We start from the raw sequence: 22,852 nt of genomic DNA, 5'->3' as shown, positions 1-22,852 counted from the left end.
GTACAGGCCCTTCAGCCCACGGTGATGTTCTGATCTATGTAAACCTACTCCACAATAACCTCACACCCAAAACCCTCTATTTTTCTTTTATCCATGTGCCTTTCTAAGAGTATCAGCCTCCACCACCATCCCTGCGAATGTATTCTAGGCACCCACCATTTTATTATGTTAAAAAAAACTGAACAATTATTTTTAAAACTAATGATTTTTATATCTAGAGCTGAAGCTATGAAGATGCAAAGGAGATTTACTAGGATGTTGCCTGGATTGCAGAACGTGTCTATGAGGTAAGGTTATCAAAGTGTAATGCGACTAAATGCACTCAGAGAGAAGTGAGGAATACAAACTCACTTTTAATAGCTTATAATCAATGGCCTGTAGACACAACATCCTCAGGTGAATCTGAGGTAAGGCAGGAAAACCAGGATTTATATGGGTGAGGGTGAAGCCAGCCATCTGAACAATACAGAGACAGTGAATTTCAGTTCACTGCACAAAGCAAAGGCTTTTATCTTTGGATTGAAGGCAGATAAGAGGTGACTTAATAGAGGTTGATAAGATTATGAGAGACATAGATAGGATGGAGAGCCAGCACCTTTTTCTTGGGGCGAGAGTACCAAATACGAGTGGACAAGGTGAGGGGAGGGAAGTTTAGGACAGACTTCAGATGTAGAACAAAGTTGATTCCTGCAGCGGTTGAGGAGAATACAGAACCATTGTCACATCTAATCATTCTGAGAAATGAACAAATTATTCACCAACACACCAGGGAAATGCAAGCATTTGCCCTCCCAAGGCATTATCATATGGCGTGTCTCTGCATTCAGCATGGTATTGTGAGGGGGTGCTGGGGATGTCATCTGGAAGGGCAAGGTCAGATATTAAGGACGGGAAAAAAATTGTTTCAGTTCAAGTGGATTTTAGATGCTCTACCAAAGTGAGTAAATCATCAATGCATCGAAAGGTTTTGTTAAATAATGTTGAATTAACTTGGTATTGGGAGTTGTGCTGTGTAGAATTTATGGAGTAATATATACAGTTGATAGCTGATTCCTCTAAGCCAAAGGGTTTGAGGTGCTTTAAGCTGATCTTTTGTCACTGGTTTGCTCATTATTAGCAAGTGTGACTTTGGTAGATTTACATAAGTACTGCACTTTATAGATGTGCCCTCGGCAGGTTTGAAGAAATTAAAGATCATTTGGAAATCCTTCAACTTAAGATGAAGATGCCATAAAGGGGAATAGTGCAAGTTATATCCTACTGGAGCTACTGGATCATGCCTTCAAGGTAAAAGTTTAAAATAATCCAAAATGACAAGCAGGAATCTCTTCTGCACTCTCTCTATTACTACTACGTCCTTCCTGTAGTGTGTACGCACAATATTCCAAGTGTGATCTAACCCATGTTCAGTCGAACTGAAACATGACGTTTCTATTCTTATAGTCAATAAAGGCAAGAATATCAAATGTGTTTCACTCATTTGTCCATCAGTTTCACCTCTTTCAATGGGACTTCAACCCCAGAATCTTTCTGTACACAGCAATTCTAAGGATTTTGACATGTACTCTGAATGTCCTATCAGATGATAACCTTCCAAAGTCCACCACTTCATATTTATTTGGATTAAATTCTGTCTGTCATGGCTTCGCCTAACTTTCCATCTGATATTTGGCCTGCTGTATCCTTAAACCAGCATTCTCAACCTTTTGGTCCCATGAGGACTCTACTCAAAGTTTATAGCCCACTCTCCCCCGTCCTGTGAAGCAGTCAATTTTTTTATTTTAAAATCAGTTATACAGATCCTTCTGGCCCACAAGCCCATGCTGTCCAATTACACCCAATTAACCTACAACCCCTGATACATTTTGAATAGTGGGAGGAAACCGGCGCCCACAGGAAAAACTCACTCAGACTCAGGGAGAACATACAAACTCTTTACAGGCAGCGCCAAATTTAAACTCTGGTCGTTGGTGCCGTAACATAATTCTGCTAACCACTACGCTACGCTAACCGTACTTCTCTCCTCCCAACTATATAAAACATCGTTAAAATATTTTATGATTTCAGACCATGGACCCCTTTAAATGTGCTGTGGACCCCAGGAAGAGCTGTATGGCCCCCACTGAGAATGACTGCCTGAGGCAACCTGCTTTAAAATCTACAAATACATCAGTTCTCATACTTCAGTTTAACAATGTATGTGTCTCAGTTTAATCGCTCTTTACTCCATAACGTACCTCATCGCCATGGGGGGATTTTCCTGACTGCAGTACTCCTTGTTTTGCCTATTAATGAAAACAGAAAAGCAGTAGTTTGTTGAAGAATGTGAATTATTTTTCAGAGTTTTCAGGAAGGATTATGTTTTTGTATTATTTCTTTCAAAGAATGTGCATATCATGAACTAGACTATTATTTCATGACCATCCTGCAAGGATGACACTGGACAGGCCGTCATTGAATTCCAAAGGATTTTAAAATCACCTTGAATCAATAGTTGCTTTGTTCACCTTCTACAAAACACACTGCTGTTACTCACCTGTGGGAGCACGCCTCAAATTTGCAATGTTTATCTTGAAAATAGGTCTCTGTTTACCCCCCTCCCCCCCACCAATCGACATAATCTACCATGACTGTTGTTGAAAAGGGGACGCAAAATCACAGACAATCCACACCCACCCTGCAAATATCATCATCGGAGCCAGACACCAGGCTGGGGAACAGCTTCTTCCTATGGGCAGTGAGAATGCTGAACGACTGATGAACTGCTCATACAAACCCTCTGAGAGACTCTACTATTTATTAAACAATACATACACACATACACACACATATATTCACATGTATATGTGCATGTATATACTGCATGTAGTCTATGTGTGTGTGTGAGTGTGAGAGTGTGTGCGCGTGCAAAAAAAAAACCATATCTTTCAGCTAATAAGTTGACTGGCATTTAAATCAACCCCCCTTTTCAGCCTCATTTTAAGGGTTTTATGGTGTATGCACTATATGTTGACCCCCATTTTGTTGCTCCAAAGTTGACCTCCAAAGTTCGTGATGCCTGACATGGGCCTTTGACCCCCATAGATTGCGTGTATTTAGTTGCTGGGCATTGGCTGGAGTTGATTGCTATCATGGAGGGTCCATTGACACAATGCATCACACGATGAAAATATGAAGTGAGCTTTAAGATGAACGTGATAGAAATGGCAAAGAAAACCAACAACTGGGCTGCTGCAAGAAAATTTGATCTGCATGAGAAGTTGGTAAGAGATTGGAGGAAGAAAGAAGAGACTTTAAGAAAAATACAATGTTCTTTGAGAAAAGGAATCACTTGTTGGCCAGAATTGGAAAATCACATTGCAGAATGGGTATGTGAACAGAGGCCAGATTGCTACATAGTCACTGCAGTTGGCCAAGTCGCACTCAGACCTCAGTGATGATTTTGAGGTCACAGAAGATTGATGCAATCATTTCATTCACAGGAAAAATCCGGTATAATGACAAAAAACAAAAATTGCACAGAGACTACCAAAAGATCTTGATCATAAAGTTAAGTTTTCACCAGTTTATTATAGGTAACTGGCAGAAACACCAGTTTGCATTGGCAAATATCGGAAACATGGATGAAACCCCCATGAATTTTGACATGATAGACAAAAAAAAAGAATAGTGGAATGGAAAAGTGTTAAAACTGTGCAAACCAGAAGGATAGACCATGAAAGGACCAGGTTTACTGTCATGTTATCGTGCATGGCTGATGGGACAAAATTAAGACCCATTGTAATCTTCAAACATAAAATTAAACCAAAAAAGAAATTCACTGCAGTTATTTTTGTACAAGCATGGATGGATGAAAATGGTGTAAAACGATGCATAGACAATGCATGTAACAGGCAGCCAGGCGGTTTATGCAACGAACAGAGATTGTTGGTCTTGGATAGGTTTCATAGCCACTGAACTGAGTACACTATTGGCACTACATAATAGTTACATGGCGAATATCCCGGGTGATTGACGTCTATATTGCATCCTCTCAATGTCTGCTCGAACAAGCCATTCAAAGACCACGTGCACGAGGAATGGAATACGTGGATATTGAGTGCAGAAAAGTCGTTGACAAAAGGCAGGGCAATGCACGCTGCATCACTTGATATGCTCAAGGCATGGGATAAAGTGAGAGACTGTGATAAAATCATTCAAAAAGTGTGGATTCTCGTACAATTGATGACACGGAAAATGATTTATTGTGGGTCACTGACAAAGAAGCTGAAACCGCCTCATCAGATGCAGACTGAGATCCATATGATGACTGTTTAAACAGTGAGAGGATGGATCTGTTTGCTGCCATCAATGCTTCAGACGATGAGAGTGATTTTGAAGGGTTCGAAATGTGTTGTTGTTTTCAGACAGTGACAGTGATTTTGAAGCAGGCTAATTGTGTTATTGTTTTCAATAAAAATTTCAAAGAAATCTGTCACAATTGTTTTTTTTGCAAGGGGATGCTGATTCGCCGAATTAGCACGGATTGGATTTTGAGCTGAATTTAAGGTCTCAAAAGTATATCATGCATATAAGTCGACCCGTATTTTTTTGAGAATTTTTGGGGTTTCACGACTTGACTTATATGCCGAAATAGACGATAATTGTTTTATATCTCTATATATTTGTGTATGTTTGCAGGTTTTTGCACGGAGAAGCAGGTTACACGGTTTCATCGGGTTTTACTTCTACTATCGGATAATAAACTTTGTTTTGAAAATATTATTTTTTGTCCATATTCAAAATTCATTGTACAATATCAGCATACATGTTGAAGGTGAAAATATTTTTTTTTATCCTGATAGAAGTGCTGTGCTAATATTGTGTAGAAAGGAATTTAAACCACTGAAGAGCACCCTTTTGAAAAAGGATACAAATTTGAAAATTATGATGCCAGATGGACAAAATAGGGTTTGTGCCGATATTGAAACAGCAAAGAATTTTGTGAACAAATTACCAACTTTGAAGGAAATTGAAAGAAAATGAGAAAACTTCTGTAAACCTGATTCTTTAAATCTGAATTATGACATTATTTCTTCTTATGCATTTGTATTTTGAAAGGCTAGCCTGCAGAATCCAGGCAGGTGTGTTTGTTAGTAAAATAGATGTAATTTTTGTATTTACACTAAGGGGAGGGTTTCTCACTTTTTTCCTTACTTTATAATTTTTTTCTTGAGATTTTATATAATTTTTTTGGGGGAAGTGTTGTTGATATTGAGTCCTAAGCTTGAAAGAAGTGAAAATGGTTTTTGAAAGGAATGTGTCGGGGATAGAAGGAAATGGGTGAAACAAATATAATAATAATGATTTTTTTTTGTATGGAATATGATAACTAAAGATTTTAAGTCATGTTACTATCTTGTGTCTTTTTTAAATATTTGAAATTCACACAGTTTTTTTTAGATCTGGGAAAGGGAACAAGATCCCTTTTGCTTTGATTCTAGTTCTAAGATTTTTTTCCTATTCTTAATAATAATTTTTCTTTGCGATGTTTTTAGTAGTGGGCCCTATTTTGCGAGAAGGAGCATGACTTTTGAAAGGAGTGGGGATTGGGTGGGAGGGGGACTGGGTAGGAGGGGGACAGGGTAGAATGGATGATAAATAAACTTGAACAGAAAACTCACTTCCACCTACTGGCTTCCCTTCAAATTACAGACAATCCTGAATTGGAAATGTTTAACAAATCCTTTATCATCACTGGATCTAAATCCTGGAGTTATCCCTACTGGAGCACTCCAGCAGTTCAAGGAAGAGGATGACCAACATCCTGCATGGATGAACAATAAAATGTTGACCTTGAGAAAGATGTTAAAATCTCATAAGATTTTTTAATATTTAGACATATTGCACGGTAAAGACCCTACCCGCCCACAAGCCTGTGCCTCCCAAACACCCCAATTAACGTTGAACCCAGTTATATTTTTGGAAGGTGGGAGAAACCACAGCATCAGCAGGAAACCCACGCATGTCACGGGGAACAAATTCCTTACACAGTGCTGGATGCAAACAGGTCACTGGTGGTGTAATAGCATTTTTGTGCTATCCGCTACGCTAACCATGCTGCCCCATTGTGAATGATTGGTTTTACAAAGAATTTGAAATTATGTGATGCTGAGATGTGTGTTCCATTATATCAACAATACCACAAGGTTGACCATCATCTCATTGAGAGGAAACTTACAAGGAGGACATGGAGGCAGATGTCTTTGTGGTCGAGATTGACAAATATCCTGCTTGGTGGTTCTGGTCTGACGAAGGCCACTCATTGGCGAGGCTAAAGAAGAATTTAAACAATGGATTGAAGGATTTAACTTACATCTCTCTCATTAATATTTTGAATAGAAGAACATCTATGACTACCAAGGTACGATCCAACTACTGCCTCTGTACGCCACTGAAATTTGAATCACTCCTACAACAGAGATAATCAAGAAAGGCCTGCAGATGCTGGGGTTGAGTTACATGCACATAAGAGTTGGAGACACGCAGCAGGTCACTCAGCATCCATAGGAATTTAAGGGGAACCCATGGTTCAGGCCTCAGCCCTTCATCAGGAATAGGCAAAAACAAGCAGGTGCCTGAATAAAAATATGGGAGGAGGGGGGAGTAGGATAGGCTGTCTTCAGGCAAATAAAGATGGATAAATCTCCAGAGCCTGACAAGGCATCTCCTCAGTCCTTGAGGGAGGCTAGTGTAGAAATGGCAAGGAGCAAAAGTCTGCAGACAGTGTTATTGTAGTATTAACACAAAGATGCTGGAGGAATGCAGTGTCCATAGGAGGTAAAGATATCTAACTAACATTTTGGGCCTGAGGTCTTTTTCAAGATTTGAGGAAAAACAGAGATGGGTGTCAGTGTTAAAGACTGGGGAAAAAAGGGGAAGAATGGGAAGGGGAGGTGTGAACAGACAATTGGATATGATAAGAGGTCAGAAGAAAGGAAATGTGGGAATTAATTTTAGTTCTGTGAAAGGGGGCAGTGAGAAAAGGGAAGAGAGAGATAGAGGTAGAGAAAAGGTAGTCTGGCAGTGCATGAGACCATGGACAGACATGTCAGCAAGGAAATGGAATGTGGAATTGAAATGGATGACCACTGGAAGATCCACGCTTCTGAAGTGGACAGAGCCAAGGTGCTCAAGGAAGCAATCTCCCAGTCTACGTCCAGTCTCTCCAATATGGAGGAGACCACAATGGGACCCCTGCAAATTCACAAGTGAAGTGTTGCTTGACCTGGAAGAAGGAGGAGGTGTAGGATTGCTTTGTTGAGACTGAGAGATCGCTTCATTGAGCACCTCAGCTCTGCCTGCTGCAAAAGGAAAGAGGTATGGAGAGATATGGATGAGGTGCAGGTCAGTGGAACTAGGTAGAATAATATTTCAATGCAGACTAGAAGGGATGATTTCTGTGCTGTAATGTTCTACAGTTTGATGGTTCTCTGACAATCTTCCACACTACACATCTCCAAACTTTGTGTCATCTGCAAACTTATTGACCCATCACTCCATTTCTTCATCCAAGTCATTTATTTCTTTTCCTATACAAAATTATTATTTTTTTCATCTGAAGTCGATTCTTGATCCTACTTACAATTTGCTGCAGTGTGTTCTGATGGAGCAGTAGGCCTGGGACACATAGCTGAGAAGAAAAGATAAAGTCTCATTGTCCACATTTTGCATCAAGAAAATGCTTCATGTGTTTTAGGTATATGCAAGCTTCAATGCTCCTTTTATTGTCACATAATAACACATAAAAATGTAACATGCGTGATATACCTCAACGTTTGTCTGCCGTAAGGCAAAGAGTCTCCATAACCTTTGCTTGATGCCCTAACAAGAGGAGAAAGAAAAGCAGAAGCGAGTCCCTTCAGAGTCACTGAGAGTTCGTGGATTCGCCTCCAGCGATTCTGCAGTTTCTTCAGCCGCAAAGACTCCAGTTCATGTCCCTAACTCATAACCCTCTATTTTTATTTCATCTACGTGCCTGTCTAAGAGTCTTTTCAATGTCCCCGTTGTACCAGCCTCAACCACCACCCTCAACAATGCATTCCAGGCACCCACCACTCCCTAGGTAAAAAAATCTAACCCTGACGTCTCTCCTAAACGATTCTGCCCTCATTTTGTAGAAATGTCCTCTGGTGTTTGCTACTCCTGCCCTGGGAAACAGGCGCTGTCCGTCCACCCTATCTATCCCTCTCATAATCTTGTCGACCTCTATTAAGTCTCCTCTCATCCTTCTGCACTCAAAAGAGAAAAGTCCCAGCTCTGCTAACCTGGCCTCATAATTTTCCAATCCAAGCAAAATCCTGGTAAATTTATTCTGCACCTTCTCCACGGCTTCCACATTCATCCTGTAATGAGGTGACCAGTCACCTCTTTTTTTTTTTACACACAAAGCGCGTTTGGTGCCTGAAACATATTGCCAAAGAAGATGGTAAAAGCTGGTATGAATGCATTGTTTAAAAGGCACTTAGGTAGACACATGAATAGGCAAAGAATAGAGGGATATAGACCATGTGCAGCCAGTGGGAATATGTTCACACTGGCATCATAGTGGTAAGCCAAAGGACTTGTTCACGAGCTCTACTCTTCCAGGTTCTACACCGCAATCTCTTTCAACCTGGAGATCGACAAGAGGTGATGGACCACAAAATCAAATATGTGCAGAAAATGTTTTTATACAGTGAGTGGGTAGGAAGAGGAACAAAGTGTAAAGATTGAGATGGAGGCATTAGGAGCTGGCCTTTGTGAAGAAAGCATTCACGTGCATTGCTGGAACTATTTTATGTTTACTTTCTGCAGCTTTAAGAGGTGGTGATTCCTGAAATGAAGCAACACGTCTTTGAAACACTCAAAGAAAAGGAAAGAGAAGAAAAATGGAGATGCTCCGAGAGCTGCTGTAATGGCAGATCTGTTGCTGGTGTGGACCCAAGGAAAGTGGACAGCAGAGACACAGCGCTCCTCTGCACCATTCTACCACCCACTCCAACAACCAACGGCTCTTCAAACAGCCTGTTATAGGAGCCAATGGTGGTTTATTTTAAAACCCTGTGACCGTTGGGTCAGGGCCCAAGATGGCAGTGCCCAGGTTTGCTTGTGACCTCGAGGGTTATGGACTGCTTGAGGTGAGCAACCCACGCATTCTGTACTTCTTACACCTGGAGACTGGCTCGAGACTGTCTGAAGGATACCAGGTATTGGAACTGGGATACGAGAGGATGCTGAGAATGTCGGAGGTTTGGATCTGGAGCTCAGGCTGCCAATGGTTTGGACTGTGTGGCTGCAGAGGCTGTGGGAGGTGAATTCATGTTCACTCAGTGACTCTAGAGCCACTCCCTTTTGCTTCTCTTTCTCTGTCTGTAAGGAGTGCCAGGCAATTTCTGCTGATGGTGAATATGGAAGATTAAATAAAACTCCTTGTAATATTACATCTGTTCTATTACACAACAAAAAGTAAATCTTGACGTTTTCAATGTGCACATTATATACATTATAATATTAATGCACAGAATAAAAACATACAATTTTATAATATAACAAGGCTCTGCCTCACATGTGGCATTCTCAAATTTAGAGACACTTACTTGAGCTGCCTGGTCTCACATCACCCCTTGCTGATCTTTTACTGATAGATTGCCTTGCAGCGCTGATTTGACCAAGGTTGCGGGATGTTGGAGTTCCCCTTCCTGGAGAATTGATTAAAAGATTAACAGCGACACCTGCATTTCCCACACATGACTAATGGCATAAATGCAGACAAACCTGCCATGATTCCTTTAAATTGGACTATGGCCTCACAAAAGAAAGTGCATAATCTTCTATTTGGATCATGATTGCAAAGAACTGAATATCACAAAGTCGAGGCTACCAGCACCAACCTGACAGCTTTCTACAGGAGGTTTCTGGAGCCCACACGCACCCCCCTCCCTCCAGCTCTTTAAGTGATTCACCAGAATCATTGTTTGAAGAGAGCTTGCTAAGTCATTGAGGACCCTACCACCTCACATGCAGCAGATTCCACCTATTTTCATCAGATACAAGAGTAGAGGAGCCCGAACTACCAGGCTGAGGAGCAGCTTCTTCCTACGGCCAGTGACACTGATGAACTGCTCATCCAATCCCTCAAACTATTTATTAAACAATATTTACTTATTTTTATACTTGTATACACACTGCATAGGTATCATGAGTCTGAATGCATGTTATTTCTGGATGTTGGCATGTTTTTGCACCGAGGATCAGAGAACGCTGTTTCATTGGGTTGCACTTGTACAATCAGAGGATAATAAACTTGAACTTGAAGTGAAGCTTTGAAAACCCAGTCACAGAAATGACTGGCAATGAAATAACAGGGAGGTTATGCTGCAATTGTACAAGGCACTGGTGAGGCAGCACCTGGAACAGTGTGCGTAGTTCTGGCCGCCTTACTTGAGGAGGGATGCACTGGTTTTGGAGGCAGTGCAGAGGAGATTCACCAGGTGGATTTCAGGGACGAGGGGTTGGCCTATGTGGAAAAATTGAGTCGTCTGGGAATGTACTCGCTGGAATTTAGAAGAATGAGAAGGGATCTTATAGAAATATATAAAATTATGAAAGGCACAGATAAGATAAAGGGAGGTAAGTTGTTTCCATTGGTGGAAGAGACCAGGACTAGGGGACATAGACTTAATATTCAGGGTGATAGATTTAGAATGGAGATGAGGAGAAACTGGTTTTCCCAGAGGGTGATGAATCTGTGGAATTCGCTGCCCAGTGAATCAGTGGAAGTGACCTTAGTAAATGTATTTCAGACAAGGTTAGATAGATTTCTACATAGTAAGGGAATTAAGGAATGTGGGGAAAAGCCAGGGAGGTGAAGATGAACCTATCATCAGATCAGCCATGATCTCATTGAATGGCAGAGCAGGCTTGACGGGCTGGATGGCCGACTCCTTCTTTTATTTTGTATCCCCTTATGTTCAATATCCAACCTATCCAAATCCCTTTTTATCTAAAGCCCTCCATCTTAGGTGAATCTCATCTGTACTCTTTCCATTGCTACCACTTCCTTCAGTGTGGTGACCAAGACTGTGACCATCTATGGTCTAACCCAGCCATTCTCAATGAGGGGCCTTATGGCTATTTGGGGGCCACAGTACATTGAAGTTAAAAGTTTTCTTTTCATTTCACGTTATATAAATATTTTTTAGTTTTTTTGGGTCATCAGTAGATCAGAACTGCATAAGAAACCAAACCTGACTGCTTCACACGGAAGGAGGCACAAAAACTTTGAGCAGATTCCCCAAAGGGCCATAGCCAAAAAAGGTTTAGTGCAGCCATATAATGATGTCCCAACTCTCAATGCCTCAACCTATGAGAACAAGTATAAAAAATGCCCGCTGCAGATGACACTAAGATTGGAGGCGTTGTGGACAGTGGGGAAGGTTTTCAAAGTTTGCAGAGGGATCTGGACCAGCTGGAAACATGGGCTGAAAAATGGCCGATGGAATTTAATGCAGACAAGTGTGAGGTGTTGCATTTTTTGGAAGGACAAACCAAGGTAGGACATACACAGTATATACTAGGGCACTGAGGAGTGGGGTAGAACACAGGGATTTGGGAATACAGATACATAATTCCTTGAAAGTGGAGTCACAGGTAGATAGAGTTGTAAAGAGAGCTTTTGGCATATTGCCCTTCATAAATCAAAGCACTAAGTACAGGAGTTGGGATGTTATGGCAAAGTTGTATAAAACATTGGTGAGGCCAAATTTGGAATATTGTGTGCAGGTTTTGTCACCGAACTACAGGAAAGATATCAATAAGATTGAAAGAGTGCAGAGAAGAGTTACTAGGATGTTACCACATCTTCAGGAACTGAATTACAGGGAAAGGTTAAACAGGTTAGGACTTTATTCCCTGGAGTGTAGAAGAAGGAGGGGAGATTTGATAGAGGTATTTAAAATTATGATGCAGTAAATGCAAGAAGGCTTTTTCCACTGAGGTTAAAAGAGATACAAACCAAACGACATGGATTAAGAGTGAAAGGGGAAAAAGTTTAGTGGGAACATGCAGGAGAACTTCTTCACACAGAGAGTGGTGGGAGTGTGGAAAGAGCTGCCTGCTGAAGTGGTGAATGAGGGTTCAATTTTCACATTTAAGAAAAATTTGAAGAGGTATATGGATGGGAGGGGGATGGAGGGCTATGGTCTGAGTGCAGTTCAGTGGGACTAGGCACAGACTAGAAGGGTGAATGGCCTATTTTCTGTGTTGTAATGTTCTGTTTCTATGGGTAACTAAGGCATCCACTAGTGTCGTCACTTTTAGCAAACATTGGTTTTGAACCCCAACTATCTTGCTACACAATCATTCCTTAGTTCCCCATCATTTACACTCTGTATTTTACAAAATGTGACCTCTTTATTTGTGATGATTAAATTCCATCTGGCACCACCATAGCTGACTTTCCTGATGCATTCTTACACAAGCCTCAAGTCAGAGAGTCATGGAGTTATAACTTCAAACTACCATCCATGCCAACAATTTTGCGTACAGCCGTCTCCAACTGCACCAGTCTTTGTGTTCCCTGCAAACTTATTAATCAGGACATTTATTCTCCTCCAAGTTATTTCTGTGTGTTCCAAAATAAAATGGTCACAACACTGATCCCAGCAGTCACAGACTTCAAGTCGGTAAACACCTGTCCACCACTTGCTGTGTGGAGTTTATCACATGCTGAACTGTGAAAATAAACAGCATTTTGAGCCTCCCAAGATGGATGGGTCCCCAGTCTACAAAATCCTTTTGAAAACTTTCTTTTCCCCAAAACAAACTTCAACTAAAATCCATGTCTAATTGTACTCACTAGTTGCAGCGACTTTTACAGGTGGAGCAGTAGGCCTTGGGCGTGTAGCTAAAAAGAAAATGCTTGCATGTCCACATTAGCATCAAGAAAATGGTGTATTAACAGTAATAGTGTCTCATTATTTGGTTCAATATCTAGGTTCTCCATTCTTTCAGTCGTACAGCTAATATAATGTTGCATCGAGGGAGACGTTGCTGCTCAGGTGCCTAATTCTGTGACTCACCATATAAATTTCTTGAATGTTGACTCTTAGATGAGTATTTTTCACATTGATCAGGATTACATTTTCGTACATGGTGTAAAGCCTTTTATATATAACAGGCAACAATGTTATCAGCACCTATTCCTGTGATATATCTTTTGAGGGGGAGGACGTGGACCTGTCCTCGGGCCTGCGCAAAGGAGCTTTTAGGTGGAGTGCAGTGCGCGCAGTACTGGCCCCATCCTTTACACCCATGGTTCGTGTGCCGTGGCCAAGCAAGCTGGGACGTGGCAGCCAGGTCCTTGGGTCGTAGGTTTTATGTCGGAGTGACCTTCTCCTATGCAGGTTGCTTAACCGGGCTGAAGAGGCCTCCTGAGTCTGTCTGAGGTAACGGCCGCATCGCGGGGAGCGACAGCCAGCCGAGACCGGGCCTGCCCACACCGCTGCCCAGGCACCGAACACAGGCCGCCGTCACCAGGCAAACCCCGGCAGCCCGACCGTTGGCAGCCGAGTCCCGGGCCGGGAGCGGTCAGTGAGAACTGTTTAGTGTATTTCAGAGTTTAATACACACCTCAAAAACCAATAGTCTAAACACTAACAATTGTGAACTCCATTCCAGAGTTCTCTCCAGGTTGTGATATAGAGCTTGACAGTAAAACATCCATCAACCACTCCTCTCTGCCATCTATTTTAGGTCCAGTGTCCTAACACGCCATGAAGCCCATGAATCCCAACTTCCTGAACTCCCTAATCATGGGGGACCTTGTCAAAAGCATTCCTAATATCTGTGTAATTCACATCCTTCTTTCCTATTTTCTTAGTTACCTTCTCAAAACTTGTAAGACACGATCTCCCCTGCACAAAACCCTGTGGACTCCTACGTATCAACTAGGGTCTCCCTGCCCCATTTTCATGATCCACCAGGATCATTGATTGAAGAATTGTTTAGGTCCCCTACCACCCCACACACTGCATCATCCAGCTCTTCTCATCAGGAAAATACAGGGGTATCAGAGCCAGAACCACCAGGCTGAAAAGCAGCTTCTTTCCTTGGGTAGTGAGACTGCAAAATGACTGAATGAACTGTTCATACAAACCATCTGAGATTCTACTATTTATTCAACAATATTTTTTTACATACATACGTGTGTGTATCTGCATACACATTAAACTTGCTATGACATTTAAGAAAATCATGGCTTATCTGGATATGGACAGCTCTGCCTACCTGCTTTTTTTCTAAAACCCTTAATTTCCCTACTCTTCAAAAATCTATCTGTCTACATTTTAAACATATTTCTCTGCCTGCTTCCCTAGGTAGAGAAATTTTGCAGATTCATCACTCTCTGGGCACAGCAGTTTCTCCTTTTCTCTGTTCTAAACCTACACCCTCAAATCTTGAGACTATGTCCCCGAGTTCTAATTTCACATACCATTGGAAACAATTTTTCAACCTCTATCTTATCCAACCCTTCTATAATTTTATGTTTCCTTAAAATCCTCTCTCATTCTTCTTAGGAGATTAAATCTCTCCTCACCCCCTCATCTCTGGAATCAACTTGATGAACCTCCTCTGCACTGGCTCCAAAGCCAGTATATCTGTTCTCAGGTAAGGTGGTTAGAACTGCACCAGTACTCCAGATGCAGTCTCACCAGTATAGTCTGTATAGTAGCAGCAGAATCTCCCTGCTCTTGAGGAACGTTCATCATCGGGCCAGTCGGAATCAGAGCGGAAAGGCTTTGGCTCAAGGGGCTTCAGCAAAAAGAGAAACAAGTAGTGAGATAATGGAACCTATACAGATTAAAGAGGAGGATGTGCTTGCTGTCTTAAAGGAAATAAGGGTGTTCTAAGAGATCAGATATACATTATTTGGATAGTCAGGAACTATTCAGAGATAGTCAACATGGCTTTGTGTGTGTTAGTTCATGTTTAACCAATCTTATAGAGTTTTTCGAGGATGTTACCAGGAAAGTTAATGAAGGAAAGGCTGTGATGTAGTCTACATGGACTTTAGTAAGGCCTTTGACAAGGTCCCATATGGAAAATTAGTCAGGAAAGTTCAGATGCTTGGTATTCATGGTGAAATCATAAATTAGATTTGACAATGGGTGGACAGGAAAAGCTAGAGAGTAGTGGTGGATGATTGCTTCTCACATTGGAGGGCTGTGACTTGTGGTGGGCCTCAGGGATTCTGCTGGGACCATTGTTGTTTTTCATCTATATCAATGATCTGAATGATAATGTGGTAAATTGGATCAGGAAGGTTGAAGATGACACTAAGATTGGAGGCATTATGGACAGCAAAGAATGTTTTCAAAGTTTGCAGAGGGATCTCGACCAGCTGGAAAATAGGGTGAAAAATGGCAGATAGAATTTAATGAGACAGGTGTGAGGTGTTGCATTTTGGAAGGACTAACCAAGAAAGGACATAAATCGTAGGGCACTAAGGAGTGTGGGAGAACAGAAGAGTCTTAGAATATAGATACATAATTCCCTGAAAGTGGCATCACAGGTGGATAGCGTTATAAAGAGAGCTTTTGGCATATTGGCCTTCATAAATCATAGAATTGAGTACAGGAGTTGGGATGTTATGGTGAAGTTGTACAGGGTATAAGACATTCGTAGGCCAAATTTGGAGTTTTGTGTATAGTTTTGGTCACTGAACTGTAGGAAAGATATTAATAAGATAGAAAGAGTGTAGAGAAGATTTACTAGGATGTTGGCCAGAGACAGAGCAAATGTAGAGTGCAGATGTTACCCAGACTTCAGGAACTGAGTTACAGAGAAAGGTTAAACAGGTTAGCACTTTATTCCCTTGAGCATAGAAAAAAAAGTAAGATTCAATAAAATTATGAGGTGTATAGACAAAGTAAATGGATATAAGCTTTTTCCACCAGAGAACATGGGTTTAGGGTGAAAGGGGAAAAGTTTAGGGGGAACATTAAGGGGAACTTCACACAGAGAGCAGTGGGAGCTACCAGCTGATGTGGTGAATGTGGGCTCAGTTTTAACATTTAAGAAGAATTTGGACAGGTACATAGATGGGAGAGGTATGGAGGCCTATGGACTGGGTGCAAGTCAGTGGGACTAGGCAAGAAACTGGTTCAGCACAGATTAGAAAAGTCAAAGGGGACTGTTTCTTTGCTGCAATGTTCTATGTTCTAACATGAGCACCCAGAAGTCATGATCCATGTGGGGACCAATGATATAGAAAGGAGTAGTGATGAGTCCTGAAGGGGGAATAAAGGGAGTTAGGTAAGAAGTTAAAAAGCAGGACCTCAAGGGTGGTAATCTCGGGATTGCAGCCTGTGTCATGCGCCAGAGAGGGTAGGAATAGGAAATTGTGGCAGAAGAATGCATGGCTGAAGAGTTGGTGCAGGGGGCAGGGGTTCAGATTTGTGGATCATTGGGATCTCCTCTGGGAAGGTCTGACCTGTACAAAAAGGACAGGCTGCACCTGAACTGGAGAGGGATCAATATCCTGGTGGGCAGGTTTACTAGAGCTGTTGGAGAGGTTTAAACTAGTTTGGTAGTGGGGTGGGAACCAGACTATGAGGGCAGAGATTAGAACAGAAGTCCAAAAGCATGCTGCTATGTGTTCTGAGATGGTGAGGAAGGACAGGTAGGGGAGGAATTATAAATGTAGCCAATTAGATGAGTTGAAATGTGACTATTTCAAAGCTAGGAGTACTATAAATAAAAGGGATGAATTTAGAGCATGTAGAACTATGATGTTGTGGCTATTACAGAGACTTGGCAAGAGGAAAGGCAGGATTGGCTGATGCAGGTACCAGGGTTTAGTTGTAAAAGGAATAGGATGGGAGGTAAGAGAGAGGGGGAGTAGCATTATTGGTCAGGGATTGTATCACGGTTTTAGAAAGGGAAGACGCTGCAGAAGGAAGGTTTACTGAGATGGTATGGGTGGAATTCAGAAATAGGAAGGGAGTAATCACTGTGTCAGGAGTATTCTATCGGCCCCCAAATAGCTCTCATAAGCAAGAAGATTTTAGAATGGTGCAGGAAATACAAGATTGTTGTTATGGGAGACTTCAACTTCCCTAATATTGACTGGCACTTACTGACTGAAAGAGGGATAGATGGAGCTGAATTTGTCAGGTGTGTTCAAGAAGAATTCCTGACACAGTCTGTGGACCAGCTGACGAGAGGAGAGGCCAGACTGGATCTAATCCTGGGTAAAGAACCTGGTCAGTTGGCGGACCTCTCGATGGGAGAGGATTTTGGTGAGAGTGACCACAACTCCTTGAGCTTTAGCATAGCTATGGATAAGGATAAAAGCAGAGAAAATGGGAGAGTGTTCAATAGGGGAAGGGCTAATTATGAAGGGATGAGGCAGGAACTAGCGAAAATAAATTGGAGACAGATGTTCAAGGGTGAATGTACAGAACTAATGTGGAGGAAGTTCAGGGACCACTTGTGCTGGGTTCAGGATAGGTTTGTCCCCTGGAACAAGAAAAAGATGGTAAAAAAAGAGAACCATGGTTGAAGCAGGTGAAGCAGCTGGTCAAGAAGAAGGAAACATATAGTGGATGTAGGAAGCAGGAAACAGGAAGGGCTCATGAGAAGCATATGGTAACCAGAAAGGAACTTAAGAAAGGACTTAGGAGAGCTCAAAGGGGGCATGTAAGATTAAGCAGAAAACACAGGCATTCTATGGTATGTGAAGAACAAAAGAATGAAGAGGATAAAGGTGGGGCCACTAAAGGATAAAGGAGGCAACGTGCCTGGAGGCTGAGGAGGTTGGAGAGGTCTAAATAGAATAGTTTGCTTCAGTATTCACCAAAGTAAAGGATCTTGATTAGGGTGAGGTCAGAATAGAACAGGCTTGTGTGCTGGACAAGGTTGAGATTAAGGAAGAGTAGGTGTTGGATCATCTGAAAAACATTAAGATTGATAAATCCCCAGGGTTAGATGGGATGTACTCCACTTTGGGCACAGGGGAGGGGCTGGAGAATTGGAGATTGGCAAATGTAGTCCCTTTGTTTAAAAAAGGTAATAGGGAAGATTAAAATTTTAATAGAAAGCTGGAGAAACTCAGCAGGTCAAGCAGTGTCCTTTATATGGTAAAGGTAAAAATACATAACCGGCATTTTGGGCTTGAACCCTTCAACAAGGTATGGAAAAATGTCGGCAGGTGTCCGAACAAAACAGTTAGGGGGGCGGTGTGTTCGCAAAGACAGGAGGTGATAGGTGGAGAAGGGAGGGAGGAGAAAGCCGTGATCAAGGGGAGGTGAATTAAAAGGGAAGGGGCAGGAGAACTAGAAAGGGGAAGGGAAGAGGAGAGGAGGAAGAGGAGAGAAGGTTAGAAGAAACTGGAAAAGTCGATGTTAATGCCATCTGGCTGGAAAGTGCCAAGATGCAAAATCAGGTGTTGTTCTTCCAATTTACGGGTAGTCTTGCTGGGACAGTACATAAGGCAATGGGCAGACGTGAGTATCGGAGTGGGATGCAGAACTGAAATGGTTGGCCACTGGGAGGTCCACTGGTGTGGACAGAACAAAGGTGTTGAGTGAAGCAATCTCCCATGCTGCGTCCAGTCTCTCCGATGTAGAGAAGGCCTCAAAGGGAACACCGGATGCAGTAAATCAGTCCTGCAGATACACAAGTGAAGTGTTGCTTCACTTGAAAGGCCCGTTTGGGGCGCTGGACCGTGGTGAGGGAGGAGGTGTGGGTGCCATCTCTTGGTGCCACAGGGGGAGGTGTCATGGGGCGATTGATGGGGAGGGATGAGTGCAGGAGGGAGTTATGGAGGATGCGGTCCCTACGGAAGGTAGAGTGGGGAGGAGAGGGGAAGATGTGTCTGATAGTGGAGTCCTGTTGCAATTGCTGGAAATTCCAGAGGATAATGTGTTGGTTGTGAAGGCTAGTGGGGTGGTAGATGATTCTTTTTGTTGCCTCTGGAGGCAGAAGGAGCCAGGGCAGATATGTGGAAAATGGAGGAGAGGTGGGTGAAGGCTGAGGTGATGGTGGTGGAGGAAGAAGCCAGAAGATCTGGACTGGAAGACCTCATCTTGGGAACAGATGTGGTGGAAACAGAAAAACTGAGAGGAGGGGATGGAATCCTTGCAAGGGACAGGGTAATATGGACAATCCTGGGGATTATAGACCAGTTGATCTTTCATCAGTAGTGCACAAACAATTGGAGGGAATTCTTAAGGATATGATCTATGGGTTGACGGTGGATAGACAATGGAAAGCATTCACAGATCTAATGGAAGAATTGCAGAAATCATTTATACCGGTTTGGCATAAAAATAAACCAAAAAAGGTGACTCAACCGTGGATAACAAGGGAAATTAGAGACAGCATTGGGTCCAAAGAGAGAGCATATCAATTGGCCAAAAAAAGTACCAAATCCGAAGACTGGGAACAGTTCAAGATGCAGCAAAGGAGGACAAAGGGATTAATCAAGAGGGCAAAAATAAATTATGAAAGTAAGCTTGCGACAAACATAAAAGCCAACTGCAAAAGCTTTGGTAACAGGACCAATTAAACCCAATTAGCTTACAACCCCCATACATTTTGAAGGGTGGAAGGAAACCGAAGCACCTGAGGAAAACCCACGCAGACACGGGGAAAACCTAGAAACTCTTTACACACAGTGCTGGATTCGTTGGCACTGTAACCACTAACCATACATCCTTCTTCAAATTTATTGGATTAAAACATGATAAAAGATCAGCTGTGATCTTAGTGATTGGCCTATTCCTGCTGCTATTCTTACATTTGATTTTGCTGCATATTCTAGTATGATGGAAAGAAAGGCCTGTGTAAACAATTCATGACACATGGCAGAATCCATTGAAAAGTCCGTGCAAAATGTTCATCAAATCATGAGCTAAATAAATACGTTCTTTGTTCCTGTGTAATTCATTTGTTCTAGGATCGATTACATGATTATAAATATCCCACAAAGCCCTATCTCACAAGGCTCTCCTTAACCAGTTACAACACCAACTTACATAAGCCAGCTGGTCTTGGCACACCTTGACTGATGGGCTGTATGGCAGTGAGTGTCCGATGAAGGTTATCAGTTTTCGAAGCTTTTCCTTCTGCAGGTGGTGGTAAAAAATTGAATGATAAATTAAATGAAGTTTTTACGTTGGCCCCCAAATAGGAAGGGAATGGAGAGCTATAAATCATATGTGGGCAGAAGAGCTTTAATGCAGGCAAGTTGCAAGTTGTTGCAGTTTGGAAGGACAAACCAAGATAGGCCATACATGATAATTAATAGGGCACTGAGGAGTACAGTAGAACAGAGGGATCTAGGAATACAGATACATAAGGTGGATAGGGTTGTAAAGAGAGCTTTTTGGCATCTTGGCCTTCATAAATCAAAGTATTGAGTAGAGGAGTTGGGATATTATGGTAAAGTTGTCTAAGACATTGGTGAGGCCAAATATGGAGAACTGTGTGCAGTTTTGGTCACCGGACTACAGAAAAGATATCAATAGAAAGAGATAAGAGAAGATTTAATAGGATGTTGCCTGGACTGGATCTGAGTTACAGGAAAAGGTTAAACAGGTTAGGACTTTATTCCCTAGAGCATAGAAGAATGAAGGGAGATTTGATGAGGTATTTAAAATTATGAGATGTATAGATAGAGTAAATGCAGCTAGGCTTTTTCCACTGAGGTTAGGTGAGATACAAACCAGAGTACATGGGTTAAGGGTGAAGGAGAAATCTTCATGGGGAACTTGCTTACTGAGAGAGTATTGGGAGTGGGGAATGAGCTGCCAGTTGAAGTGGTGAATGCAGACTCAATTTTAACATTTAAGAAAAATTTGGACAGGTATATGGATAGGAGATGTATGGAGGGCTATGGATTGGGTGCAGGTCAGAGGGACAAGGCAAAATAAAAGTCTGGCACAAATTAGAAGGGTCAAAGGGCCTGTTTTCTGTGCTGTAATGTTCCATGGTTCTATTTAGTTTAATTTGGAGCATTCATTCTGGTTTGTAGACCCTTTTCATGTGCTGTACTCTTCTATGTTCTATAACTTGGATATTCATATTTGCTTTCTCACTGAATAGGAGGTGACTGCACACCCCTCAAACATTAACACACTGATGGGCAAAATTCTGTTCATACCTCCCAGAAGTAAACAGTGAAGAGTAAGATTTCACACGCACCTGCTGCATTAATACAGTGAATAACAGCGGTTCTCAATTCAGCTGAACAAGAAATTTGTAGATGGAGAAATCGGTTAAAAAAAGAGCACTGATTTTTGGCCTTCCTGGTGAAGGGTTCAGGCCTGAAATGTCGACTGTCCGTTGCAGGAACTAATTAGGACAAACAGTATCCACAGAACGCAACGGACAGTCGACATTTCAGGCCTGAACCCTTCACCAGGAAGGCCAAAAATCAGGCAAATGCCAAGTGGGGGGGGGGGGGCGATGCAAGGGGGAAAGAGCACAGCCTTAATGTTAATAGGAGAATTTTGATGGGAGGGGAAGAAAAGTAAGGAGCTAAGAAGTGATAGGGGGAGGACTCAGAGGGCTAAGAGTTAGGGATAGGAAGAAGAAAGGGAAGGGGTGGGCAGCTGGAGGAAAGGTGTGGGTGATTGGCAGGGGAAAGAGAAGAGGAGTTCTCAACTCATCCACCTGGCTTACAACTCATGAATATAGCAAGGGAGAAACACAATGATGGGACTCAACTTTCCCATGCAGCCCTCACAAAGCAATGCAACCTAAATGGCACTGGGAATGCTTTCCTAGGTTTGGGGAGGTGAGGGGCGGGGGGATGGTTTCCACCCATCACACATTTCCCTACCCCTTCCACACATCCTCCCACCCCCCACCACTGGGAATACCTCATCTGCTTCTTTCATGGTGCTCATAAACACTAGGCAAACTCCAATGTGGCAGAACTTTCCTTGTTTCCTTCATCAAGATGAAGAGGGTCGAAGTGAGATAACCAATATATCACTTCCTCTGGCTCCTGTGATAGTACAGATCTATCACCAATGTACATAGTGTATATAGTTACTGTATCTAGACTGTGCTTACAGCGATTGGCTGAGAGCTAAGCCACACCTATTGTTTGGGCCTTAAAGGGTTGTGTCCCTAGCCAGGTCGGATCATTCCGGACTGGTCGGCCACCTGTGAAGAGCTCCGGTCTTTTGCTAATAAAAGCCTTGGTTTGGATCAACAGTCTTTGATTCTTTCGACAAGCTCTACAATTTTATTAGCAAAAAGAATTTTTTTTGAAAGGGATGGAGCGTTTAACTCGGCCAGAAAAACTTGATATCGACCCACAGTCAGCTACAGCCTTCAAAGCCTTTAAGTTCTGGCTGCTGAACTTTGAAAACTTCCTGAGATTCATTCAGGTAGAGGAGGATAACCAGCGTCTAACAGCATTGCTGTCTATGGTGTCCTTGAGAGTCTACGAGAACATCCAGGATGAGACCACTTACACCGCAGCCATAAAGGTACTGAAGGAACTGTATGATCAACCGGTGAACAGAGTTCATGCCCGGCTCGTGCTTGCGTCGAGGAAGCAACAGCCCGGCGAGTCCAGCAGGGCATATTTACCAGTATTAAAGGCGTTGGGCAAGGACTGTAACTGTGTGGACAAAACTGCTGCCGAGATCACTAGCGACCTCGTCCGGGATGCCTATGTGGCCGGGCTCCGATCGAACGAAGTGAGGCTGCGTTTGCTCGAACAAGGGGTAGAAAAACTAGAGGACGTGGCCCGGATTGCAATCACAATGGAGGATGCAGCCTTAAAGTCCACCGAGCTCTCTAGGGACTGGAC

The 22,852-nt window shown here is 42.5% G+C and overlaps 1 protein-coding gene and 1 long non-coding RNA gene across 26 annotated transcripts in view; one reads left to right on the top strand and one right to left on the bottom strand.

Moving 5' to 3' along the window:
• Window positions 1–5,768, top strand: part of LOC138751971 (uncharacterized) — a 157,835-nt gene extending 152,067 nt beyond the window's left edge. For 10 of the 25 annotated variants that reach the window (XM_069915071.1, XM_069915067.1, XM_069915076.1 and 7 more), the window contains 3 exons: window positions 219–287; window positions 1,177–1,287; window positions 2,068–4,654. Coding sequence is in view for 1 of the 25 variants with exons in the window: in XM_069915057.1 (XP_069771158.1) it covers window positions 219–220 (2 nt within the window). In the remaining 24 variants the exon portion in view is untranslated. Of the gene's footprint in view, window positions 1–218; window positions 288–1,161; window positions 1,288–2,067; window positions 4,656–4,680; window positions 5,321–5,694 lie in introns of those variants that run through there. The other 15 variants (XM_069915068.1, XM_069915064.1, XM_069915069.1 and 12 more) reach the window with 7 other exon arrangements.
• The window catches only part of LOC138751974 (uncharacterized), a 32,847-nt gene extending 12,702 nt beyond the window's left edge, over window positions 1–20,145 (bottom strand). Inside the window, exons 1-5 of the long non-coding RNA XR_011350298.1 lie at window positions 20,061–20,145; window positions 9,618–9,719; window positions 7,625–7,672; window positions 6,221–6,313; window positions 2,238–2,285 (exon numbers count right to left, since the gene is read on the bottom strand). This is a non-coding gene — a long non-coding RNA (uncharacterized lncRNA). The remainder of the gene's footprint in view (window positions 1–2,237; window positions 2,286–6,220; window positions 6,314–7,624; window positions 7,673–9,617; window positions 9,720–20,060) is intronic.
• Between the last annotated feature and the right edge of the window lie 2,707 nt (window positions 20,146–22,852).

This window comes from Narcine bancroftii, chromosome 1 (assembly GCF_036971445.1).
Source record: "Narcine bancroftii isolate sNarBan1 chromosome 1, sNarBan1.hap1, whole genome shotgun sequence".
In the NCBI taxonomy this organism is placed as follows: Eukaryota; Metazoa; Chordata; class Chondrichthyes; order Torpediniformes; family Narcinidae; genus Narcine; species Narcine bancroftii.
This window is presented reverse-complemented; position numbering and strand designations above follow the sequence as displayed.